Source organism: Oncorhynchus tshawytscha, linkage group LG14 (assembly GCF_018296145.1).
Source record: "Oncorhynchus tshawytscha isolate Ot180627B linkage group LG14, Otsh_v2.0, whole genome shotgun sequence".
Taxonomy (NCBI): Eukaryota; Metazoa; Chordata; class Actinopteri; order Salmoniformes; family Salmonidae; genus Oncorhynchus; species Oncorhynchus tshawytscha.
In genome coordinates this window covers 20,001,315-20,025,802 of record NC_056442.1, presented here as the reverse complement: position 1 = coordinate 20,025,802, position 24,488 = coordinate 20,001,315, and the positions used below count along the sequence as shown (strand labels likewise).

Here is a 24,488-nt window from a genome sequence, read left to right as displayed (position 1 = left end):
TTTTGTTATGTTTCAGCCTTATTCTAAAATGGATACATTTTTTGTTTTTCTCATCAATTTACACACAATACCCCATAATGACAAAGCAAAGACAGGTTTAGAAAATGCAACTGAAATGTCACATTTGCCTAAGCATTCAAGACCCTTTACTCAGTACTTTGTTGAAACACCTAGGGCAGCAATTACAGCCTGGAGTCTTTCAGGGTATGAGGCTACAAGCTTGGCACACCTGTATTTGGGGAGTTTCTCCCATTCTTCTCTGCAGATCCTCTTAAGCTCTGCCAGGTTGGATGGGGAGCGTTGCTTCACATATATTTTCCGGTCTCTCCAGAGATGTTCAATTGGGTTCAAGTCCGGCCTCTGGCTGGGCCACTGAAGGACATTCAGAGACTTGTCCTGAAGCCACTCCTGCCTTGTCTTGGCTGTGTGCTTAGGATAGTTGTCCTGTTGGAAGGTGAACCTTTGCCCCAGTCTGAGCTCTGTCAGAGTGACCAACGGGTTCTTGGTCACTTTCTTGTCCAAGGCCCTTCTCCCCTAATTGCTCAATTTGGCCGGGCGGCCATCTCTAGGAAGCATCTTGGTCGTTCCAAACTTCTTCCATTTAAGAATGATGGAGGCGACTCTGTTTTTGGGGACCTTCAAGGCTGCAGAAATATTTTGGTACCCTTCCCCAGAGCTGTGCCTTGACACAATCCTGTCATGGAGCTCTACAGACAATTTATTTGCCATCATGGCTTGGTTTTTGCTCTGACATGCACTGTCAACTGTGGGACCTTATATTGACAGGCGTGTGCCTTTCCAAATCATCTCCAATCAATTGAATTTACCACAGGTGAACTCTAATCAAGTTGTAGAAACAGCTCAAGGATGATCAATGGAAACAGGATGTACCTGAGCTCAATTTGGAGTTTCATAGCAAAGGGTCTGAATACTTATGTAATAAGGTATTTTCTGTTTTGTTTTCTGTTTTTTTCTAATACATTTGCAACATTTCTAAAAACCTGTTTTGCTTTTTCATTATGGGGTATTGTGTGTAGATTGATGAGGGGGAAAAATAATGTAATCTATTTTAGAACAAGGCTAAGGCCACAAAATGTGGAAAAAAAATCAAAGGTCTGAATATTTTCCGACTGCACTGTATGTACTGTGTAAGGATAACGAGACTGTAAGACTGACATACTTCTCAACATGCTCACAACCTGCCATTGGATCAAACTTTTTTTTTATTGCATGTGAAATTATAGTCAAATACTGTATAGAAAAGTATATTTACCATCTACGGTTCTTTCTATTCAGCAATTCAAAAATAACAGTTTTGAAATGTGTGTCTTGTCATAAAAAAAAAATGTATATAATGGAAGTTAAAATGACTAAATCGTGAGCGTATCATTATCTGATTTATTGGTGTCTAAACTAACGGTGCTCATGGTATTTCACAGAATACTTTGAATGACTGAATGACTGAATGACTGAATGACTCAATGACTGAATGACTGACGGGTGAAAGATGTGTGAACCCCTAATGAATGCACAATCAAAGGTTCTGAACATAAGATTGGGGACCATTACAAGTGTTATTAGTTCAGAGTTTTGACTCTTAGTTTTGAAAATATATCACTTACATCTGAAAAAATGTGCCAAAGTGATACAAGAAAAACTGCAAGAAAGCAGAGTTAAAATTGCTTAATACTGTATGTAACGACCAAATCAGAATGAATGTGTCCCTTATTACAAACGATTTGGTTTCTATTACAAATATTGATTAAGCAGCTGAAGAACACAGTTGTTCAACATGGTTGTGTCAATATTGAGGAGAAAAGCCCTATGACAGGATATAGAGGTGTCGGTGTAGAACAATAGGCCACTTGTATGAGGCGTTGGTTCACCCTCCTTATCCCAGGACATGATCTAATGAAGTCTGCCAATACACACATTGAAGTGAAATACTGCACACACACATTAGGACAAACCCTATATCTAACCCAGGAGTCATGTGACTAAATCACCTGAACTGCTGTTATAAAGCAGCATGCAAGAATGTCTGATATACACAACTTCTGGGTTTTGAGTTGACTGCACTGCAGACCCTGTTGCAGTTAGCTTCTTTTTTTTAACTGAGTTATTGCGAACTTTTCTCTGTTTGGAAAAAATCCAAGTTTTTTGAATAATTGGTGAAAGTTTTGTGGATTCCTTGGATTCGCCTTACACCCTTTTAAAGGGAAATGGGAATTCCAACAGTCGGAGTCATAATGATTCACCATGTGAAGAGTTTATTTGCGAAACGCAATTTTCAAAAATAATAAATGTCACGTTTCTTTATTTTTTTCATCAGAAATGTTTGCTAATGGGTACCTTCATGTGTGGAAAGATATTACTGTTAATATTACTGATTTTTAAAAATATAATATTTGACCTGGAATGGAATGTACGTATCCTGTACATTTGACTGTGAAATGAGGTAGCTAGGTGAGACTATCTTAAGATGAATGCACCTACTGTAAGTCACTCTGGATAAGAGCATCTGCTAAATGACTCAAATGTCAAATGTAGATGTAATATTGATGTCACAAATGTATAATCTGTCAATTTCTTTATAAAAAATGTAGTTATGTTACATTTGACTGTGTAAAGCCAGGCAGTACTACTTATTAAAAACATGATTATTTGTCTCTCTGAAAGGGAAAGATTTGAAACAAATGCATGTCTGTCATTGAACAACCCCATGCCACGATTAGATAGTGAAAAACTAACAAATCACTTTCATAATTTCTTTAAACAAAAGAAGCTAATTTACCAACATTTCTGAAAATGGATGTATAGTGTTTTTGAATGAAACTTTTCATATCCTATTGGAATATCGAGTCAAATCCCTCCATCAGACACACTTACACCTTGTTAAAAAGACATGGGAATTCCAACAGTCAAGCAGTGATAATGATTCACCACGGCGTGTCCTATTGGAATATTAAATGAAATTCCCCAGTTACAAATACTATGTCATTTCTGAGTTCACAGTCAGGTTTGAAGTTTCCCTGCAGTTTATCAAATAAGTGTACCGTTAAAACATGATCCTACATTGTAAAACCAGCAGGCAATATTGTGTCCTTTGTTTTGTACATTCAGATTTATTCACAGGCTGTTTAGGGAGCATTTTTCTCTAATGAAATCTCTGTTTATTAAATATCTCTCTGATCATTCTAGAAGTCTCGGTTCCTGCGGAGAACACATGTTCCGCCAGGCAGAACGCTCAGAGCTAGAGAATGCGGACAGCGGGGACTGCACCATTTCTAATAATTGAAACCATGCATCCAGGAACCCCATCTCGGAATCTGTGGCTTTGTGTTTTAGTGACCACTGACCCATAGTTAGGGTTACTGCTACACTCCAGCTAAAAGCCCTCTCACCCCCTTACATATCTCTTTACAGGCCTTGCCAAAACTGCTACTATGTGCCCCCTGCACCTAAAAGTGCCAAGGTGAGCATCATTCTGTCCCCCTGAAAGTCAACTTATTTTAACATTGCTAAATACATAGCAATACACAAATATATAGCAATAAACAACCAAGCATAGTTGCTCTAACATGGGACTGTTGGTTTCAACCTAAATCCCTTCAGGGATGTGTGTGGCTGCGGCTGTATTGTATTTAAAGGGAAGGTTTAATGACACCATCAGTAATATAGAGGTCCAGAATTTAATGGGTGGGCATTGCAGAGGACATGTCCCTGAAGTGGGAATTGAGAGAGTTCGTTGGAGTTCTCAACAATTCCTTTCATAGCCATCCACACAGGCCATACACTGGATGGATCCACGTTGAATCTGTGCCCAGCGGGATGTCCTCTATGTGACGGATGGAGACTGTGATCAGGTTTTGTTCATGTGTACCTACTGTGTGTTAATCAGTAACTGTGTTTGGATCACACTTTATGTCCCTGATCAATCACCTCAGGTGTCCGCTGTGTCAAATCAAATCACATTTTGTATTGGTCGCATGCACAGGGTTAGCAGATGTTATTGCGAGTGTAGCGAAATGCTTATAAAAAAATAAATAACATTTTTAAACACAGAAAAAAATAAAAAATACTGCACAGTTTCCTAAGGACTTCAAGCAAAGCGGCGCCATCTTGCACTTATAGGTCATATTTCATAGAAATATGTGCATGTGCGTGTGTGTGTGTGTGTGTGTGTGTGAAGGAGGAAAGTTATAGTTCTGTGTGTTTTTGTTTCAGTGTGTGACAGTCAGTGTGTATCCTTCTGGTCCACACTCCCCCCGGTGCCCTCTATCTGTCGTCATTATACGGTGTGTGTGTGTGTGAGAGTTCACCTGATATGCCCCAGTACTCCAGCACAGCACCTGTGTGCTGCCAGCTCCACCCAGCCGACAAGCCTTGCACGAGGCTTGGCTTGTGCAATCAAGAAGGGCTCATAGGAGCAGGAGCCTGTTTCTCCTGTTTCTCCTGTTTCTGTCGTGTGAGGCAACTTTTGACTGGTACTGTACGGTGCAAGCACACCCCCCTGGACAGGACGCTAGTCTATCACATGGCCTTACCCAGTAAGTCTCTTTTAAAGTAACTGTCCAGGGTTTCCATATTTCTATGTCATATGACCTATAAGTGAAATAGTTTTCCTTCCACAAAATGGTAGTTAAAACGTTTTACTGCAGTGGGTTAAATCAGGGTCACACAGTGTTTTTTTGGTAGTCTTCAACAACTCTACTTTGAAACAAAAGTACACACCTCATGGTTATGGGCTTAAAAAAAGAAGACGCCTGTACCAGTCCAGATAAAGAGTTAAAATGTATTACACTTTGAGTTTGCATCCCAATATTACACTTTATGTACATCACAGAAGACTGACATATATATATATATATATTTAACTTTTGACATAGAAACACCAGATTTTCTTGAAATAATGTTGATTAATTATGACAAATATTAATAACATTCCACCCATGAGGCCACTGGAGTTGGATTTGGTCTTTTGGCAGCAGGACTATGCATGTTAAAAGCAGCATTTCTGTGTTGGATGGTGTGAGCTTACCCCAACAACAGAATGAGGTGGGCGTATACCGGTCATTAAAAATACTCAAGTGAGTAGACCGCTGATTGGCCAGCTCATCCTCCTCAGAAGTTTGACATCATGAGGAAATAGCAAGCTTTTTTGAAATGGTCTGTTTGAGATACAAGTTTGAGGTGGGGTTTTTGAAGTGTTTTTTTTTTTTCTCTACAATTTATGCTTTGACAACATACAAGGTCAACAACAGGTCAACAACATTATTTGAGAATAAGTTAACAGAATATAAACATTGTGCCAATAAAGTAATGAGTTTAGTTAGTCCCATCTGGATTAAAGAAACCGCCCACTGGGCAGACACTGGTTGAATCAACGTTGTTTCAATGTTTTCTCAATTACATGACTTTCAACTAACAGTGGAAACTCGTTGAATTGACATCTGTGCCAAGTGGGTGGAAACGTTCCTCCCTTTTACCGGATGAAATTCTGACTTGTTTTTCTTTGAATATAGAGTACACATACTGTATAAGACATTAGTCAAGTGGATATGACCATGAAACCAAATACAGTATATCCCGGAAGTAGAAGCAGTCTACCACATATGGTTCTTTTTCATGCTCTCTCCCTTAGTCAACGCGCCCTGCCAAATTATTGAGTCGATGTATTCTGCATACCACAACAAATGGCCTGCCAAACCCTGAAGCCTTGCTCTGTCTGTTTCTCTCTCACTCGTCCTTTCACTCTTCATAGGGGTTTTTTTTGTTTACATTTGTAGCTGTCTCTAATTTGAGCGAACATGTGAAACGGCTGTAAAGTTTGCTCATCAATTATAGTTGTAGGGAAAACTCTCTGACGACCAGACCAATGCCAACAACTCTAGCGCATGTTTTGGAGCAGCCCTGTCACTGAGGCTGTCAGTGGGTGGCTGTTGCAGTTGCTATACTGAAGAGGCCTAAAGATAACCCTGGTTCGTGTTCAGTAGGGAGAAAAAACGTTTGGAGACTGCGTGAAACGGGGACATGCTACCGAAACTACTCAAATAAGACTCAAACCATTTTCATTTCCTGTTGCAGAGCATTTCAAAACATTTTGCTATGGTGTGTCCTACTTCACACGCCCCTGTATTACCCCAGGTTTGTAGTAGTGTGTTGAGGTTATGTGCAGGAAGGTCGTTTGGTGTGTTCTGGAAGCCATTTGTCACAGAGAATCCTAACGAGAGTCTACATGTCAGGGCTTGTGAAGTGGCTACAGTGACAGCTCGTGCTGTCTCTGTGGTGTAACATAAACCCGTCGCATGCTACCTGCCTCTCTCACGTGCCAACAGTTTTAATAGTAAAAGACATGCAAAGACATGTACCTGCGAGGTAATCACAGTTGTACATCAGAGTGACAGTCAGAAATCCTCACCACAGGGTTTACTATCTTTAGAGATTCTATGCTACAGAGGAAGGGACTCTGGGGAAAGGTCTAGTGTTCCTCTGTGACCCTACAAACATTCTGCTATTTCTGCTATTTCCTGCCAGGTTTCTTCTGGTCTAATTTGGGCACAAAACGGGAGAAAGCATTTTCAGTCACAAAACAAATATGAGCGTTTTTATTGGACAAGCTTCCTCCGAGTGTTACATTTTTTTTTAAATCCCGTTTTGCCCTCTGTTGAGGGTGTCCTGGTCACTCCTGGTCTGTTCTTGTCCCTTCCGTTCTCTGTCTGTCGGTCCCAGTCCCACCATGTATAGCTGGAGAAGATGGGCTATGATCTCTGCCCCATTTCCCTCATCCTCTGTCACTCAGTCATACATCCTTCCTTTTGGATGTGATTTGTGCCTCCTCGTTCTCCAATTATCGTCGTCCCGTGAGTGAAGGAGTCTTTCAGGAAAACGTTAGACACCGGTTCTTAGGAAGTTGCTCTGATTATCAGATCTGGGGTGGGGGAAGCCCAGAGAAGATCCAACGGTAAACGCCTACTCAGCCTATTGCTGAAATCTTCTATTGACATTGCAACGTGGCTAGATGTGCTTTCAGCCTATCCAGTCGTCTTCTTTCACCGTCTGAGAGTGGGGACTCCAGCACAGTGACACAGTGGCTACAGTTTGACTTCCTCTTTAATGTGGCCTCTATTAGCAGGTTCTGGGTTGGCTGCTACACAGCAAATGCAGCACTTTTCAGTCTCTATTTGTCTGTTTTATGGGTCAGACGGTGTTTGTGCTGTGTATCGGGCCACATGCTGCTTCACGTGAAGTCTTTTTTTAATTTTTTAAATTTTTTTATTTTTATACAACACCTGCCCTCAGTTCCCCTTGGTGGTAACGAAAGAGGACTTGGTACCGGAACAGGAGCTTTCTGGCTTTCTGAAGGGGAGAGTGCAAGCAGACCGAGGTGAAAGTGAGAGAGAACGTGGGAGTGGAAGGAGAGGAGAGAGGGTGGAGCTTGTGAGGGGAGATCATGATAATGGCAACAATGGAAAAACAGGAGATGACAAGAGAGGATGGAGAGACTTGTAAGGAGGGGAGAGATGGGGAATGAAACAGAGTGCGGGAGGGTGGATGAGGGGAGAAGAAAGAAAGCGGGACCTGAAAGAAGAGGACCACAATTAGAGAGGGGTTAGTCTGAGCGGATGGAAAGATGTCAAAGCCAAGCTGCCACACCACTCCTTAACTCACTGAGTGTGACGTCACGTCCGTGTGTGGCTGTGTGTGTCCGTGTGTAAGTGTGAGTGCGGATGCGTGCATACAAGTTGTCAGGGCTCGAAAACAAGACTTAAGTAGATGTTTTAAAAAACATTGTGGTGGGACAAAACATGGGTGTGTGTGTGTGTAAAGTCAGTGACAGTGTCATATTTCCTGGCACACATCTGTTCTTTGTTACTTCAGTAGTCATCTGTTAGAAAGACTACGTAAGAATGATTAACATACAAGGGTAATTATGAGATAATGATCAACAACACGCAGATAGTTGCCAAGAAAAGCACAGGATGACAATGGAGCTCGATTGCTGGGGTGAGGCATCACCATTTGAGGATGAGCTGAAAGAGAACGCTCTCCCTCCCTCTCCCTCCCTCTCCCGCTCTCTCTCTCTCTTTCTGAAGTTGCCCTCTGACAGAGGAGACATCAACCTTGTGTTAGCTCTGGTCTGCGATGCCCAGTATCTCTTATGGTTGCCAGGCTCGGTATGAGTTATGAACAGACCACAGGCCCTGATGGGCTGTGTCTCATGGTGCCTGCCTGGTCAACATTGTGCTTGCCTCTAGAACTGATGCACCCCTCCTCAGAGCATAATACTCTTTCCAGTAAGGGTACATTAGAGGCTTTATACAACCGCTTGAACAGGTCACCTATGTATCCTGTAGTTGGATACTTTGATAAAAGCTTTGTTTCCTTGCCGGCGCGTACGCAGCAGGTCCAGTCACCGCCTGGGGATTGAGCCTTCCGGGTAAATAACTCTCCTATTGTTACCAGTCAATACACAGAAGCCTGCTGAGCACTTGTACAGTCTTAATGGCTGCATTGAAGTCTCTCTGTAGCCTTTTTGGGCTTTCTTAGTGCGCACGCACGCACACACACACACACACACAATGATTCCCCAGACAGATGAGAAAAGGATTGTGTGGACTGGTTCTAATTTTGGTGGACAGATGGAAGATATTGACAGACCGAGTGATTCCACAGATAGAATTCCCACGCGCACGCAGACGGCACATGCACATTGTCTGAGAGCTAGACATCTAGACGTTTTTTCTCCATAATGGTTTGGCTGTGGGGAATAGGGTTCAAATGGGTGTTGATCATACAAAGTCCAGCTACCTTCTACACACACACACACACCGTTTTCTCAGTGCTAAGTAGATGATAAAACTCTCAGGCAATCGGGCTTCCTAGAGTAGGGTATAGAAAGACCTCCATGGACCACCATAGATTAACGTTCACTGTACAGGAATGACTCCCCTGGATGAGTCCAAGTCTCCGGGCTTGGGGGCGCCTGCATTGACGCAAAAGTTAGCCCTTGTTTGTGACCTTTCATGGCGGCAGGTAGCCTAGTGGTTAGAGTGTTGGGCCAGCACGAAAAAAATACTATAGTATACCAGTATGTTTTTGCTGACTTTACTGTGGTATATTTAGGGGTGGCAGGAAGCCTTGTGGTTAGAGCATTGGGCAAGTAACCGAAAGGCTGCTAAATCGAATCCCTGAACTGACAAGATAAAAATCTGTTGGTCTGCCCCTGAACAAGGCAGTTAACCCACTGTTCCTAGGCCGTCATTGTAAATAAGAATTTGTTCTTAACTGACTTGCCTAGTTAAATAAAGGTTAAATAAATGAAATTCAGCCTGTGTTCAGAGGATGGACTGTAGTGTTCAGAGGATGGACTGTAGTGTTCAGAGGATGGACTGTAGTGTTCAGAGGATGGACTGTAGTGTTCAGAGGATGGACTGTAGTGTTCAGAGGATGGACTGTAGTGTTCAGAGGATGGACTGTAGTGTTCAGAGGATGGACTGTAGTGTTCAGAGGATGGACTGTAGTGTTCAGAGGATGGACTGTAGTGTTCAGAGGATGGACTGTAGTGTTCAGAGGATGGACTGTAGTGTTCAGAGGATGGACTGTAGTGTTCAGAGGATGGACTGTAATAACAGGCTGAGGGAAGGAGGAGGAAAACACCGGAACGTTACTTTGTGTTCTCATTCTCAGGAACAACTGAAGTCATTATTGGACTGCGAACTAACACCGTATCATCAAGACTCTTGTTCACAAAAAGACGTATGAGAACAGGAAGTGGTACTCTACGTGGTTGTTTTCACATGGAGTTGCATGTCAAACAAAAAGTAAGAATGATGCGGTCTCTCGCTCTCTCTCTTCACTGCTTTGCTATCTCTGGGGTGTGCAGACGCAGAACTTTATCCTCCCATTGAAACAGGATCTGAGGGGAAGGGGAGTAACAGTCCTTCAGGAACTAAGATGGAGACTAATAGGCCGCTATGGACGTCCATTATGGGGCCTATTTCCTGATAGCAAAGACCAGCACCAAATGGCCTATAATGTATCCATGCCTCTCTGATCCACACCCGCACAGACAGACTGTACCCAGGTAGATACACCCTTAGGTGTGCGCGTGTGTGTTTTATTATTCTTGTATATGCCTTTTCCTACTGATGGTTTGTCCCCCCCCCAGACTGCCCTGCTGCTGCAGCCTGTCACAGAGCCTTATAAACCACACACATTCATCGGTATGGAGCATGTTTAACCAGCGGCTGATGCCTCACATCTATCCTGCGTTCTAAACCCACACTCGGTGGCAGCGCCCGTGATTTGTGTCTCTTTTTTAAAGGATACCAGGTCTGCCCAGAGGAGACATATGTGGCTGGGTGGCAAGGAGAAGGTGGTAGCTGAAGCAGTGTTGTTTTAGAGACGCTTTGGCAGCGCGTAACAACAAACATCATATTAAGCTTTCTTTCACAGTACACATCCAAATCACATGTCCTGCGTTTTGTTTTCTTTTCGTTTTGTTTCTTTTGCTGTCTGTTCTTCTTTGTGTGTTTCCTTGGTTTGTGCCTTGAATGTATAATTGCTTGGTCTTACAACGCAGGGCTCCTTTAAAAAAAAAGAGACCTCAGTGGGACTCCCCTACCTAAATAAAGGTTACAAATACATCCAAATGTGAGTTGACAATCACAAGGTGTGTGTCAGTGTGGCTGATGTGTGACATCCCACCCAGACACTGTCACCATAAAACTGTTTTTTAAATTTTTTATTATGTATTCATCTATCACTGTTACAGGCTCCTAGTTTGTAACCATCATTCTTAGAGGCCTTGTAATGCCAACAATGGAGAGGCTGTAAGATATTAGTCTGGCTGTCACCAGCTCTCGAACTCACGGCTCACTGAGTAGTCACCAAGGTCGTGCGTCTGCCCGGGTAGTAATATATGACATGTAGCAGACACTTTTATCCTAAGTGACTTATAGTCCTGCGTGCATATATACACTGCTCAAAAAAATAAAGGGAACGCTTAAACAACACAATGTAACTCCAAGTCAATCACACTTCTGTGAAATCAAACTGTCCACTTAGGAAGCAACAATGATTGACAATACATTTCACATGCTGTTGTGCAAATGGAATAGACAACAGGTGGAAATTATAGGCAATTAGCAAGACACCCTCAATAAAGGAGTGGTTCTGCAGGTGATAACCACAGACCACTTCTCAGTTCCTATGCTTCCTGGCTGATGTTTTGGTCACTTTTGAATGCTGGCGGTGCTTTCACTCTAGTGGTAGCATGAGACGGAGTCTACAACCCACACAAGTGGCTCAGGTAGTGCAGCTCATCCAGGATGGCACATCAATGCGAGCTGTGGCAAGAAGGTTTGCTGTGTCTGTCAGCGTAGTGTCCAGAGCATGGAGGCGCTACCAGGAGACAGGCCAGTGCATCAGGAGATGTGGAGGAGGCCGTAGGAGGGCAACAACCCAGCAGCAGGACCGCTACCTCCGCCTTTGTGCAAGGAGGAGCAGGAGGAGCACTGCCAGAGCCCTGCAAAATGACCTCCAGCAGGCCACAAATGTGCATGTGTCTGCTCAAACGGTCAGAAACAGACTCCATGAGGGTGGTATGAGGGCCCGACGTCCACAGCTGGGGGTTGGGCTTACAGCCCATCATGTCAGTCATGGTGTGGGGTGGCATTTCTTTGGGGGGCCGCACAGCCCCCCATGTGCTCGCCAGAGGTGGCCTGACTGCCATTAGGTACCGAGATGAGATACTCAGACCCCTTGTGAGACCATATGCTGGTGCGGTTGGCCCTGGGTTCCTCCTAATGCAAGACAATGCTAGACCTCATGTGGCTGGAGTGTGTCAGCAGTTCCTTCAAGAGGAAGGCATTGATGCTATGGACTGGCCCGCCCGTTCCCCAGACCTGAATCCAATTGAGCACATCTGGGACATCATGTCTCGCTCCATCCACCAACGCCACGTTGCACCGCAGACTGTCCAGGAGTTGGCGGATGCTTTAGTCCAGGTCTGGTCCGCCACCTCATCAGGAGCATGCCCAGGCGTTGTAGGGAGGTCATACAGGCACGTGGAGGCCACACACACTACTGAGCCTCATTTTGACTTGTTTTAAGGACATTACATCAAAGTTGGATCAGCCTGTAGTGTGGTTTTCCACTTTAAGTTTGAGTGTGACTCCAAATCCAGACCTCCATGGGTTGATAAATTTGATTTCCATTGATCACTTTTGTGTGATTTTGTTGTCAGCACATTCAGCTATGTAAAGAAAAAAGTATTTAATTAGAATATTTCATTCATTCAGATCTAGGATGTGTTATTTTAGTGTTCCCTTTATTTTTTTGAGCAGTGTGTGTATATATATACATATCTTTTTACATATGGGTGGTCCCGGGAATCAAACCTACTATCCTGGCCTAGCACCGTGCCATGCTCTACCAACTGAACTACAGAGGACCACAATTGTCAGCCTGTACAGTATAGGGCCTCTTAACTTCTCCACTGCATTGGGAGCTATGTGTCTGACCCTTAACCTTACTGCCGCTGTTCAGACTCAGAGAACAGCCCATATAACACATACCTCCTCTAACTCAGCCTGGGGCTACAGTAATGGCAGCAATGGTAGATTTACTTCACTATCCCTCAGCGTGCTCCAATGGATGACACATATTTCACCCCTACAGTAGGCCACCCTTTCACTGTGAATGAATAAATGACAGTGCAGCCCAGAACCAAGCCATGGGACCAGCAATTGAATCAGGGAAAACCTGCTGCATTTATAATTGATCCTCCACTCCCATGAATGTAATGAATTACATGAGCTGTGGTCCCATGTAGCCATCGTTAGTCCTTAAATTGGGAAGCTTTCCTGCAACAGTGAGGTTTGTCAGCTTTGAAGAGGAAATAAGGGTCCTTGTGAGGGGGAAGAGAGGCTATGCTCTCTCTCTGTGTGTGTGTGTGTGTGTGTGTGTGTGTGTGTGTGTGTGTGTGTGTGTGTGTGTGTGTGTGTGTGTGTGTGTGTGTGTGTGTGTGCATGCCTGTGTGCGCGTTGGTTCTTCTATCCTTGTTGGGACCTAAAATCCCCAACGGTCCCCACAAGGATAGTAAAATAGAAAGGCTATTTTAAGCTTATGTGTTAGGTTTAGGGTTAGGTTTACAATTTGGTTTAGGGTAAAGGGTGAGTGGTTAGGTTTAGGGTTAGGGTATGGGTTAGTGGTTAGGGATTGGGTTAGTGGTTAGGTTTAGGGTCTGGGTTAGGGAATGGGTTAGGTTTAGGGTCTGGGTTAGGGTATGGGTTAGTGGTTAGGTTTAGGGCCTGGGTTAGGGTATGGGTTAGTGGTTAGGTTTAGGGCCCGGGTTAGGGTATGGGTTAGTGATTAGGTTTAGGGTCTGTGTTAGGGTATGGGTTAGTGGTTAGGATTAGGGCCTGGGTTAGGTTATGGGTTAGTGGTTAGGTTTAGGGTCTGGGTTAGGGTATGGGTTAGTGGTTAGGTTTAGGGCCTGGGTTAGGGTATGGGTTAGTGATTAGGTTTAGGGTCTGTGTTAGGGTATGGGTTAGTGTTAGGTTTAGGACTAAGGGTTAGGGAAAATAGGATTTTTAATGGAAATACATTTTTGGTCCCCACAAGGATAGAAAAACATAACGTGTGTGTGTGTGTGTGTGTGTGTGTGTGTGTGTGTGTGTGTGTGTGTGTGTGTGTGTGTGTGTGTGTGTGTGTGTGTGTGTGTGTGTGTGTGTGTGTGACAAGTGACTCTTTCGCTAAAGTCATTTTGTGCAATTTGGGGATTCCCTTCCCTCCAAAAGGCATTACTACATTTCTACAGAAACATCAGTTCATTTTGTCATGTGTCTGTAGTAGAGGTCGACCGATTATGATTTTTCAACGCCGATACCGATTATTGGAGGACCAAAAAAGCCGATACAGATTAATCGGCCGATTTCAAAATATATATATTTGTAATAATGACAATTACAACAATACTGAATTAACACTTATTTTAACTTAATATAATACATCAATAAAATCAATTTAGCCTCAAGTAAATAATGAAACATGTTCAATTTGGTTTAAATAATGCAAAAACAAAGTGTTGGAGAAGAACGTAAAAGTGCAATATGTGCTATGTAAGAAAGCTAAGGTTTCAGTTCCTTGCTCAGAACATGAGAACATATGAAAGCTGGTGGTTCCTTTTAACATGAGTCTTCAATATTCCCAGGTAAGAAGTTTTAGGTTGTAGTTATTATAGGACTATTTCCCTCTATACCATTTGTATTTCATTAACCTTTGACTATTGGATGTTCTTATAGGCACTTTAGTATTGCCAGTGTAACAGTATAGTTTCCGTCCCTCTCCTCGCTCCTCCCTGGACTCGAACCATAAATACAAAGACAACAGCCACCACATCGAAGCAGCGTTACCCATGCAGAGCAAGGGAAACAACCACCCCAAGGCTCAGAGCGAGTGAAGTTTGAAACGCAATTAGCGCGCGCTAACTAGCCAGCCATTTCACTTCGGTCACACCAGCCTCATCTCAGGAGTTGATAGGTTTGAAGTCATAAACAGTGCAATGCTTGACCCACTACGAAGAGCTGCTGGCAAAACGCACTAAAGTGCTGTTTGAATGAATGTGCCTACCACCGCAGAGTCAGATACTTAGATACTTGTATGCTTGTATGCTCAGTCAGATTATATGCAACACAGGACACACTAGATAATGTCTAGTAATATCATCAACCATGGGTAGTTAACTAGTGATTATGATTGATTGTTTTTTTATAAGATAAGTTTAATGCTAGCTAGCAACTTACCTTGGCTTACTGCATTTGCATAACAGGCAGTCTCCTTGTGGAGGTCAACGAGAGAGAGAGGTCGTTATTGCGTTGAACTAGTTAACTGTAAGGTTGCAAGATTGGGTCCCCCGAGATGACAAGGTGAAAATCTGTCTTTCTGCGCCTGAACGAGACAGTTAACCCACTGTTCCTAGGCCGTCGTTGAAAATAAGAATGTGTTCTTAACTGACTTGCCTAGTTAAATAAAGGTGTAAAAAATAATAATAATAAATAAATAAAATTGGCAAATCGGCGCCCAAAAATACAGATTTCCGATTGTTATGAATCGGCCCTAATTAATCGGCCATTCCGATTCATCGGTCGACCTCTAGTTTGTAGTTGTGGCGACATGGCAACGCAAATACAGTGTCTGCACAGTGTTCTCTGCCTTTTGATCCTCTCCCATGTCTGTTAGTGCATTACAGGACATTGTGTCTGTTCTGGCTAGTTTAGCCCATGGTGGGGAGGAGAGAGCGCTGTTCCTGCTCCCTCCTGCATGGGGATTTGGCACAGCTCAGGCCTGTAATAGTCCCTGGGCTGCTCCCATTCCGTCTTTTGGGTTATTACTTTTCACTCCCAGGCCTTAGCAACAGGGAAACATTTGACACTGTGACACAATAACACTCCACCAGGCCACGTAATCAATTATGAGACTGTTTGTTGAATATATCACAGGATATAAGGGGATTGGAATGGGACGGCTGAGATGCTTTTTAGCCAGCTGCTCTCTGTAGGCAGGATGTCTGTCTGTCTGTCTGTCTCATTCTGCCTGTCTGTCTGTCTCATTCTGTCTGTCTCATTCTGTCTGTCTGTAACATTCTGTCCTGTCATTTTATACTGGCCTTTTTATACAGGGTCTTGTCCTTACTCCTCCCTCGCTCTTGTTGCCTCCCCCTTATTACTCTCTTCCCCACCCCCAGCACTCTACTTTTCTGTATCTCTCCCTACACATAAAATGTATGTAACATTTTATGTTGAACAATAAGAGTAGCTACTGAGGATCCTAATAAACTGAACTCTTTCGTATTTAACTCTCCTCAGATTGCCGGTTTCGCCAATGCCATCGAGCCGGTGGGTGACGACCAGGAGAACCTGCTGGCGTTCCGTTTCCAGGCCCTCAACCCCATCGTGGACCCCTGGGTGTTCATCATCTTCCGCAAGTCCGTGTTCCGCCACCTCCGCTCGCTGCTGCGCTGCCGCTTCACGGGGGGAGCGGTGAAGAACACGGCCCACTGCACCTTCTCCTTACCCCCTGACGACCACAGGGAGTCTCCCAAGCCCTCCGTCTCCCTGCAGCCCAAACTATACTCCAGCCGGCCCCTCTGATGTGAGGGGTGGGACCCGGGGCAGGAAAGAGGATGGGAGTTATGGATGTATGTATGTGGGAGAGCAGACAATGAGGGAAGGGGTTCTGGATAGAGGATTTGGAGAATTCACTTTGTGGAACACCAGCTCTTACAGGAGGTACCTTATCCGCTATTGACTAGAATGCATATGCGTATACTGATGCATGAGCTACATATTTCATACATGGCCGTGCTGTACAAAAAGACTGCAAAAGAATGGATAAAGTGATTGATTGTGCCTTTAAACTCACTGTAAACTTAACTCAAAGCAACTGAAAAGGACAGAAACTCCTGCTCCGTACTGAATGTATGCAGGAGAGGACCACTAAGAGGGATTTATTATGGACAACCAGCCCTGGAGGGGAGTAACTACAATGTTTGTTGATCCATCCTCAGTTTTCTCCTATCACAGCCATTAAACTCTGTAACTGTTTTAAAGTCAGCATTCATGGTGAAATCCCTGAGCGGTTTCCTTCCTCTCTGTCAACTGAGTTAGGAAGGATGCCTGTATCTTTGTAGAGACAGGGTGTATTGATACACCATCCAGAGTGTAATGAATAACTTCACCGTGCTCAAAGGGATATTTAATGTCTGCTTTTTTTTTACCCATCTTTCCAATGCCCTTCTTTGTGAGGCATCGGAAAACCCTTGTCTTTGTGGTTGAATCTGTGTTTGAAATTCACTGCTCGACTAAGGGACCTTACAGATAATTGTATGTGTGGGGTAAAAATCATGTTAAACCCTATTATTGCACACAGAGTGAGTCCATGCAAGTTATTATGTTAAGCAAATTTGTTAAGACTTGTGATGCAAATTTTTACTCCTGAATGTATTTTGGCTTGCCATATAACAAAGCGGTTGAATACTTATTGACTCGAGACATTTCAGCTTTTAATTTGAAACGTTTTCAAAAATCATCATCCATTTTAAATTCAGGCTGAAACACAACAAAATGTGGAAAAAGTCAAGGGGTGTGAATAGTTTCTGAAGGCGCTATATAAACCACCCGGTGAAACCCGGGAAAATATTTTGCACTAGGTCTTCTGTCCAGGTATCACTGGACACCATTTCCAAACTGGGTGAGAATGTTCCTGTTAAAAAAATCTACTAATCATTCTGTTTGCTTACCAAAGATGGTATGGTCGTGTCCACGATTACGACCTGATGGAATTTAGATTTCCTCACTTCCTGAATTATTTCACATCTTGTAAAATGTACAACACGATACATCAAAAACAGACAATATGCCCGTGCGTATGCCCAAGGAAATCAGGTCATTAACTTCATGTGATATCAACAACAGTGTAGTACATCAACATGCACGAACGAGTAACATGTGATTTGTTATGCTGTGTTTCATCGACAGCCCCTTTGCCCTCTTAAACTCTTAGCTCTTCACATGGCTGTCTGATCTGTCACATCATTGAAGTGTGGGATGCAGCTTACGCTCTGTTTCGCTGCACTGGTCCGTGTAGCGAAAACAGAATGTAGGCCTGCGAGGTCAAGTACGAGGTCACAGCAGGTCACATTCATACAGCGTGACGGCCTCTCTCTCTGTATGCATGTCCCCTGGATCTAGAGTCAAGTTTTAATGAAGGCCAATCTCTTTATCTTCTTGAAAGGCTGAATGGATCATGGATCCTATGCATGTGCACGTGACATGTCTTAAACCCACGTCTCAGTTTCCAGACCTTTGCGTCCAACACTTCGTCAATGCGCTGTCGTAGGCAATCAAAGCTGGGGTGTATTATGGGCTCATTGAGAAAGACCTGTGTCTATGGAGCTATTCTGTTGTACAATATATCGTATGAACATTCCTTTGAGGACTCACGCAAGATGGTACCTCTCTTTCGTATCAAGCTAATTCATTTGACCTATATTGTCACACCAAAAATAATCCTGCAGCCACAGGATTTGAACGTTTAGTCCATAATGTTGTTTGATCGGTGGTTAGTCTATGAGCTGGCCAAAAGTAGGCGACATGAAAAGTGCAATACTGTTAATGTAACCGCGTGTCAGTGTGGGTTGTCAGTGAATGTATGCAAATCACGAAGCTCATCTGCATTTAACGCGGTGCAGTGATCAAATTAAGATCCTACATTTGTATGAGTTTGTTTGAGTGTAGTTCTGTGTCGGTAGTTCCGTTGTTGAAAAAGCTCACCAAACGATGTTTGAAGATGTTGCTTTTTTTTGTGCTCTTTCTCTTCCGTCACTATGGCTGTGGTCACGCAGGCAGCTCAATTCTGTTATTTCCACATCAAATATTTTTCAGAGCTAATCTGATTACTAAAAAAAAGACCAGAATTCGGCTGCCTGTGTTAACTCAGATTCTGAAAGTGATTGCGTGAAGAGTGCTGGGTATATGTTTGCAGGTGGTAAGTGTTTTTTTGTGTACGTTTCTATGTGTTCCCTCAGTTGTGTTGTATGGATGGTTGTGTGGTGTTGTGTTGTGTTTGTGAGTGTGTTGTTGTGTTGTGGTGGTTTTGTTTCCGGAGCTATAATGTGACTCGTGCCCAAGTGTGTGTTCCAGTGTGGTTTCTTGCACTTGAGAATATACGGTATCAGATATGTTCTTCAGTATTGGGATCAATTGTAACAAATGTTTAAGTGAATACATGTTACAGACGTGTTATGTATAGGTTGCTGTACATGTTCCTATGTAAAAAATATTCAAATGCCAAATAAAGATTGAAACTATATGGTGTGAGTACCGTTCCACATGTATAGTTGAAGTCAGAAGTTTACATACACCTGAGCCAAATACATTTCAACTCAGTTTTTCATGATTCCTGACATTTAATCCAAGTAAAAAAACCCTGTCTCAGGTCAGTTAGGATCACCACTTTATTGTAAGAATGTGAAATGTCAGAATAATATTAAAGATGATTTATTTCAGCTTTTTTTTCTTTCATCACATTCCCAGTAGGTCAGAAGTTTACATACACTCAATTAGTATTTGGTAGCATTGCCTTTAAATTGTTTAACTTGCGTCAAACTTTTCGGGGGGGTTTCCACAAGCATCGCACACTAGGGTGGGTGAATTTTGGCCCATTCCTCCTGACAGAGCTGGTGTAACTGAGTCAGGTCTGTAGGCATCCTTGCCCGCACACACTTTTTCAGTTCTGCCCACACATTTTCTATAGGATTGAGGTCAGGGCTTTGTGATGGCCACTCCAATACCTTGACTTTGTTGTCCTTATGCCATTTTGCCACAACTTTGGAAGTATGCTTGGGGTCATTGTCCATTTGGAAGACCCATTTGCGACCAAGCTTTAACTTCCTGACTGATGTCTTGAGATGTTGCTTCAATATATCCACATACTTTTCCTACCTCATGATGCCATCTATTTTGCTTAACGGTTGGGATGGTGTTCTTCGGCTTGCAAGCCTCCCCCTTTTTCCTCCAAACATAACGATGGTCATTATGACCAAACAGTTCTATTTTTGTTTCATCAGACCAGAGGACATTTCTCCAAAAAGTATGATCTTTATCCCCATGTGCAGTTGCAAACCGTAGTCTGGCTTTTTTATGTTGGTTTTGGAGCAGTGGCTTCTTCCTTGCTGAGTGGCTTTTCAGGTTATGTCGATATAGGACTCGTTTTTACTGTGAATATAGATACTATTGAACCTGTTTCCTCCAGCATCTTCACAAGGTCCTTTGCTGCTGTTCTGGGATTGATTTGCACTTTTCGCACCAAAGTACATTTATCTCTAGGAGACAGAACACGTTTCCTTCCTGAGCGGTATGACGGCTGTGTAATCCCATGGTATTTATACTTTCGTACTATTGTTTGTACAGATGAACGTGGTACCTTCAGGCATTTGGAAATTGCTCCCAATTGCTCCCAATCTTTTTTCTGAGGTCTTGTCTGATTTCTTTTGATTTCCCCATGATGTCAAGCAAAGAGGCACTGAGTTTGACGGTAGACCTTGAAATACATCCACAGGTACACCTCCAATTGACACAAATGATGTCAATTAGCCTATCAGAAGCTTCTAAAGCCATGACACCATTTTCTGGAATTTTCCAAGTTGTTTAAAGGCACAGTCAACTTAGTGTATGTAAACTTCTGACCCACTGGAATTGTGATACAGTGAATTATAAGTGAAATAATCTGTCTGTAAACAATTGTTGGAATAATGACTTGTGTCATGCACAAAGGAGATGTCCTAACCGACTTGCCAAAACTGTAGTTTGTTAACAAGAAATTTGTGGAGTGGTTGAAAAACAAGTTTTAATGACTACTACCTAAGTGTATGTAAACTTTCGACTTCAACTGTATGTCTTAATCTGTGATGGGCAAGTTTTTTTTATTGTGTGACCATACAGTATATTTTCCATGTTTAATTTCTGTATGTCCTGTGCAATTCACAAAGCTTAAAGACATTGCCTATGTGTTTACAGATGAAGGAAAACAGAAACAAGACAAGATAAACAGGAATTTGGTTTAGTTGGGGTTTAGACAACACAACTGCTTGGAACTTGCCAGTCAGTCACACACACACAAAAATGGCCTCTGGGGACAATGACATGACCGTTTACGATTCTTAGAAATATAGAGAAATAAACTTCATTGGCAAGAGAAATGCCACTCCTATGGTTTACAGTAAGTATAAATATGCAGTCATAAAGTATTCATAAAACTTCACTTCCCCATATGCCATCTCAAAAGATCATTTCAGAAGCAGGCAGAGCATGTAGGAAAGGTAGTTGCAGTACAACAACGATGCAGTATATTCTAGAGGTCGACCGATTATGATTTTTCAACGGCGCTACCGATTTATTGGAGGACCAAAAAAGCCGAAACCGATAAATCGGCCGATTTAAAAAATATATATATATATATATATTTGTAATAATGACAATTATAACAATACTGAATGAACACGTATTTTAACTTAATATAATACATCAATAAAATCAATTTAGCCTCAAGTAAACAATGAAACATGTTCAATTTGGTTTAAATAATGCAGAAACAAAGTGTTGGAGAAGAAAGTAAAAGTGCAATATGTGCTATATAAGAAAGCTAACGTTTCAGTTCCTTGCTCAGAACAGGAGAACATATGAAAGCTGGTGGTTCCTTTTAACATGAGTCTTCAAATATTCCCAGGTAAGAAGTTTTAGGTTGTAGTTATTATAGGAATTATAGGACTATTTCCCTCTATACCATTTGTATTTCATTAACCTTTGACTATTAGCTTCCGTCCCTCTCCTTGCTCCTCCCTGGGCTCGAACCAGCAACACAACGACAACAGCCACCCTCGAAGTAGCATTACCCATGCAGAGCAAGGGGAACAACTACTAGGAGGCTCAGATCAAGTGACGTTTGAAACGCTATTAGCGTGCGCTAACTAGCTAGCCATTTCACTTCGGTTACACCAGCCTCATCTCGGGAGTTGATAGGCTAGAAGTCATAAACAGCGCAATGCTTGAAGCACAACAAAGAACTGCTGGCAAATCACCAGGTCGTTATTGCGTTGGACTAGTTACAGTGCCTTGCGAAAGTATTCGGCCCCCTTGAACTTTGCGACCTTTTGCCACATTTCAGGCTTCAAACATAAAGATACAAAACTGTATTTTTTTGTGAAGAATCAACAACAAGTGGGACACAATCATGAAGTGGAATGACATTTATTGGATATTTCAAACTTTTTTAACAAATCAAAAACTGAAAAATTGGGCATGCAAAATTATTCAGCCCCTTTACTTTCAGTGCAGCAAACTCTCTCCAGAAGTTCAGTGAGGATCTGTGAATGATCCAATGTTGACCTAAATGACTAATGATGATAAATACAATCCACCTGTGTGTAATCAAGTCTCCATATAAATGCACCTGCACTGTGATAGTCTCAGAGGTCCGTTAAAAGCGCAGAGAGCATCATGAAGAACAAGGAACACACCAGGCAGGTCCGAGATACTGTTGTGAAGAAGTTTAAAGCCGGATTTGGATACAAAAAGATTTCCCAAGCTTTAAACATCCCAAGGAGCACTGTGCAAGCGATAATATTGAAATGGAAGGAGTATCAGACCACTGCAAATCTACCAAGACCTGGCCGTCCCTCTAAACTTTCAGCTCATACAAGGAGAAGACTGATCAGAGATGCAGCCAAGAGGCCCATGATCACTCTGGATGAACTGCAGAGATCTACAGCTGAGGTGGGAGACTCTGTCCATAGGACAACAATCAGTCGTATATTGCACAAATCTGGCCTTTATGGAAGAGTGGCAAGAAGAAAGACATTTCTTAAAGATATCCATAAAAAGTGTCATTTAAAGTTTGCCACAAGCCACCTGGGAGACACACCAAACATGTGGAAGAAGGTGCTCTGGTCAGATGAAACCAAAATTGAACTTTTTGGCAACAATGCAAAACGTTATGTTTGGCGTAAAAGCAACACAGCTCATCATCCTGAACACACCGTCCCCACTGTCAAACATGGTGGTGGCAGCATCATGGTTTGGGCCTGCTTTTCTTCAGCAGGGACAGGGAAGATGGTTAAAATTGATGGGAAGATGGATGGAGCCAAATACAGGACCATTCTGGAAGAAAACCTGATGGAGTCTGCAAAAGACCTGAGACTGGGACGGAGATTTGTCTTCCAACAAGACAATGATCCAAAACATAAAGCAAAAGCTACAATGGAATGGTTCAAAAATAAACATATCCAGGTGTTAGAATGGCCAAGTCAAAGTCCAGACCTGAATCCAATCGAGAATCTGTGGAAAGAACTGAAAACTGCTGATCACAAATGCTCTCCATCCAACCTCACTGAGCTCGAGCTGTTTTGCAAGGAGGAATGGGAAAAAATTTCAGTCTCTCGATGTGCAAAACTGATAGAGACATACCCCAAGCGACTTACAGCTGTAATCGCAGCAAAAGGTGGCGCTACAAAGTATTAACTTAAGGGGGCTGAATAATTTTGCACGCCCAATTTTTCAGTTTTTGATTTGTTAAAAAAGTTTGAAATATCCAATAAATGTCGTTCCACTTCATGATTGTGTCCCACTTGTTGTTGATTCTTCACAAAAAAATACAGTTTTATATCTTTATGTTTGAAGCCTGAAATGTGGCAAAAGGTCGCAAAGTTCAAGGGGGCCGAATACTTTCGCAAGGCACTGTAACTGTAAGGTTGCAAGATTGTATCCCCTGAGCTGACAAGGGGAAAATCTGTCGAGGTAGTTAACCCACCGTTCCTAGGCCGTCATTGAAAATAAGAATGTGTTCTTAACTGACTATAAAAAAATTAAACTTCTTTTTTTTTTTTTTATCTGCAAATCGTCGCCCAAAAATACCGTGATGTGATTCCACTAAGTGGTTGAGGATGGTCCTTCAATTGCAAGAGGATTTCTCATGGTCAAACGATAGCTAGGTTTATTTACCACTAAGAGCCAACACAGAAACAGGCAAAACCCTCTCCCTGTCTTCATGGCCTTTCATCATCACCATTATCGCAAAGAGCAAACGTTGTCGAGCAAACGCTACCTGAGTAATTGGAGTGTTATTTGTGCAGGCTATTTGCGTAGATGCTTTTTCATGTAACCACTCTGGTTTAGGAGTGTGTTGTGTGCTCAAGACTGTCGAACCAGCAGGCCTGTCCTTTGAGACACAAGCATTCCAGATACACATTTGGCGCAAGTCTCTACAGCTGATTAGGTCTTGCGATATTTTCAAAATGCATCCTTACTCCCTTCAGTGGCGACATCACTGATGTATCTCAATACATTTGTTCGTGACTAAATAAGTCCATGATTAATGATGTACGGTGCATTCGGAGAAAGTATTCAGACCCCTTGACTTTTTCTAGATTTTGTTACATTACAGCCTTATTCGAAATTTAAATTAATTGTTTTTCCCCCCTCATCAATCTACACACAATACCCCATAATGACAAAGCAAAAACATGTAAAAAAAAACATTTTAAAAAACTGAAATTTTACATTTACATAAGTATTCAGTATTCTTCTTGGGTATGACACTACAAGCTTGGCACGCCTGTATTTGGGGAGTTTATCCCATTTTTTCTTGCAGATCCTCTCAAGCACTGTCAGGTTGAATGGGGAGCACCGCTGCACAGCTATTTTCAGGTCTCTCCAGAGATGTTCAAACCGGTTCAAGTCCGGGCTCTGGCTGGGCCACTCAAGGACATTCAGAGACTTATCCCGGAGCCACTCCTGCATTGTCTTGGCTGTGTGCTTTGGGTTGTTGTCATGTTGGAAGGTGAACCTTTGCCCCAGTTTGAGGTCCTGAGCGCTCTGGAGCAGATTTTCATCAAGGATCTATCTGTACTTTGCTCCGTTCATCTTTCC

General features: G+C 42.6%; 1 protein-coding gene across 1 annotated transcript in view; it reads left to right on the top strand.

Moving 5' to 3' along the window:
- LOC112266670 (prostacyclin receptor) overlaps nucleotides 1-16,644 on the top strand; it is a 45,149-nt gene extending 28,505 nt beyond the window's left edge. The window contains exon 2 of the mRNA XM_024444351.2: nucleotides 15,873-16,644. Coding sequence (XP_024300119.1) covers nucleotides 15,873-16,157 — 285 coding nt within the window. The 3' untranslated portion in view covers nucleotides 16,158-16,644. The remainder of the gene's footprint in view (nucleotides 1-15,872) is intronic.
- Nucleotides 16,645-24,488: the final 7,844 nt, after the last annotated feature.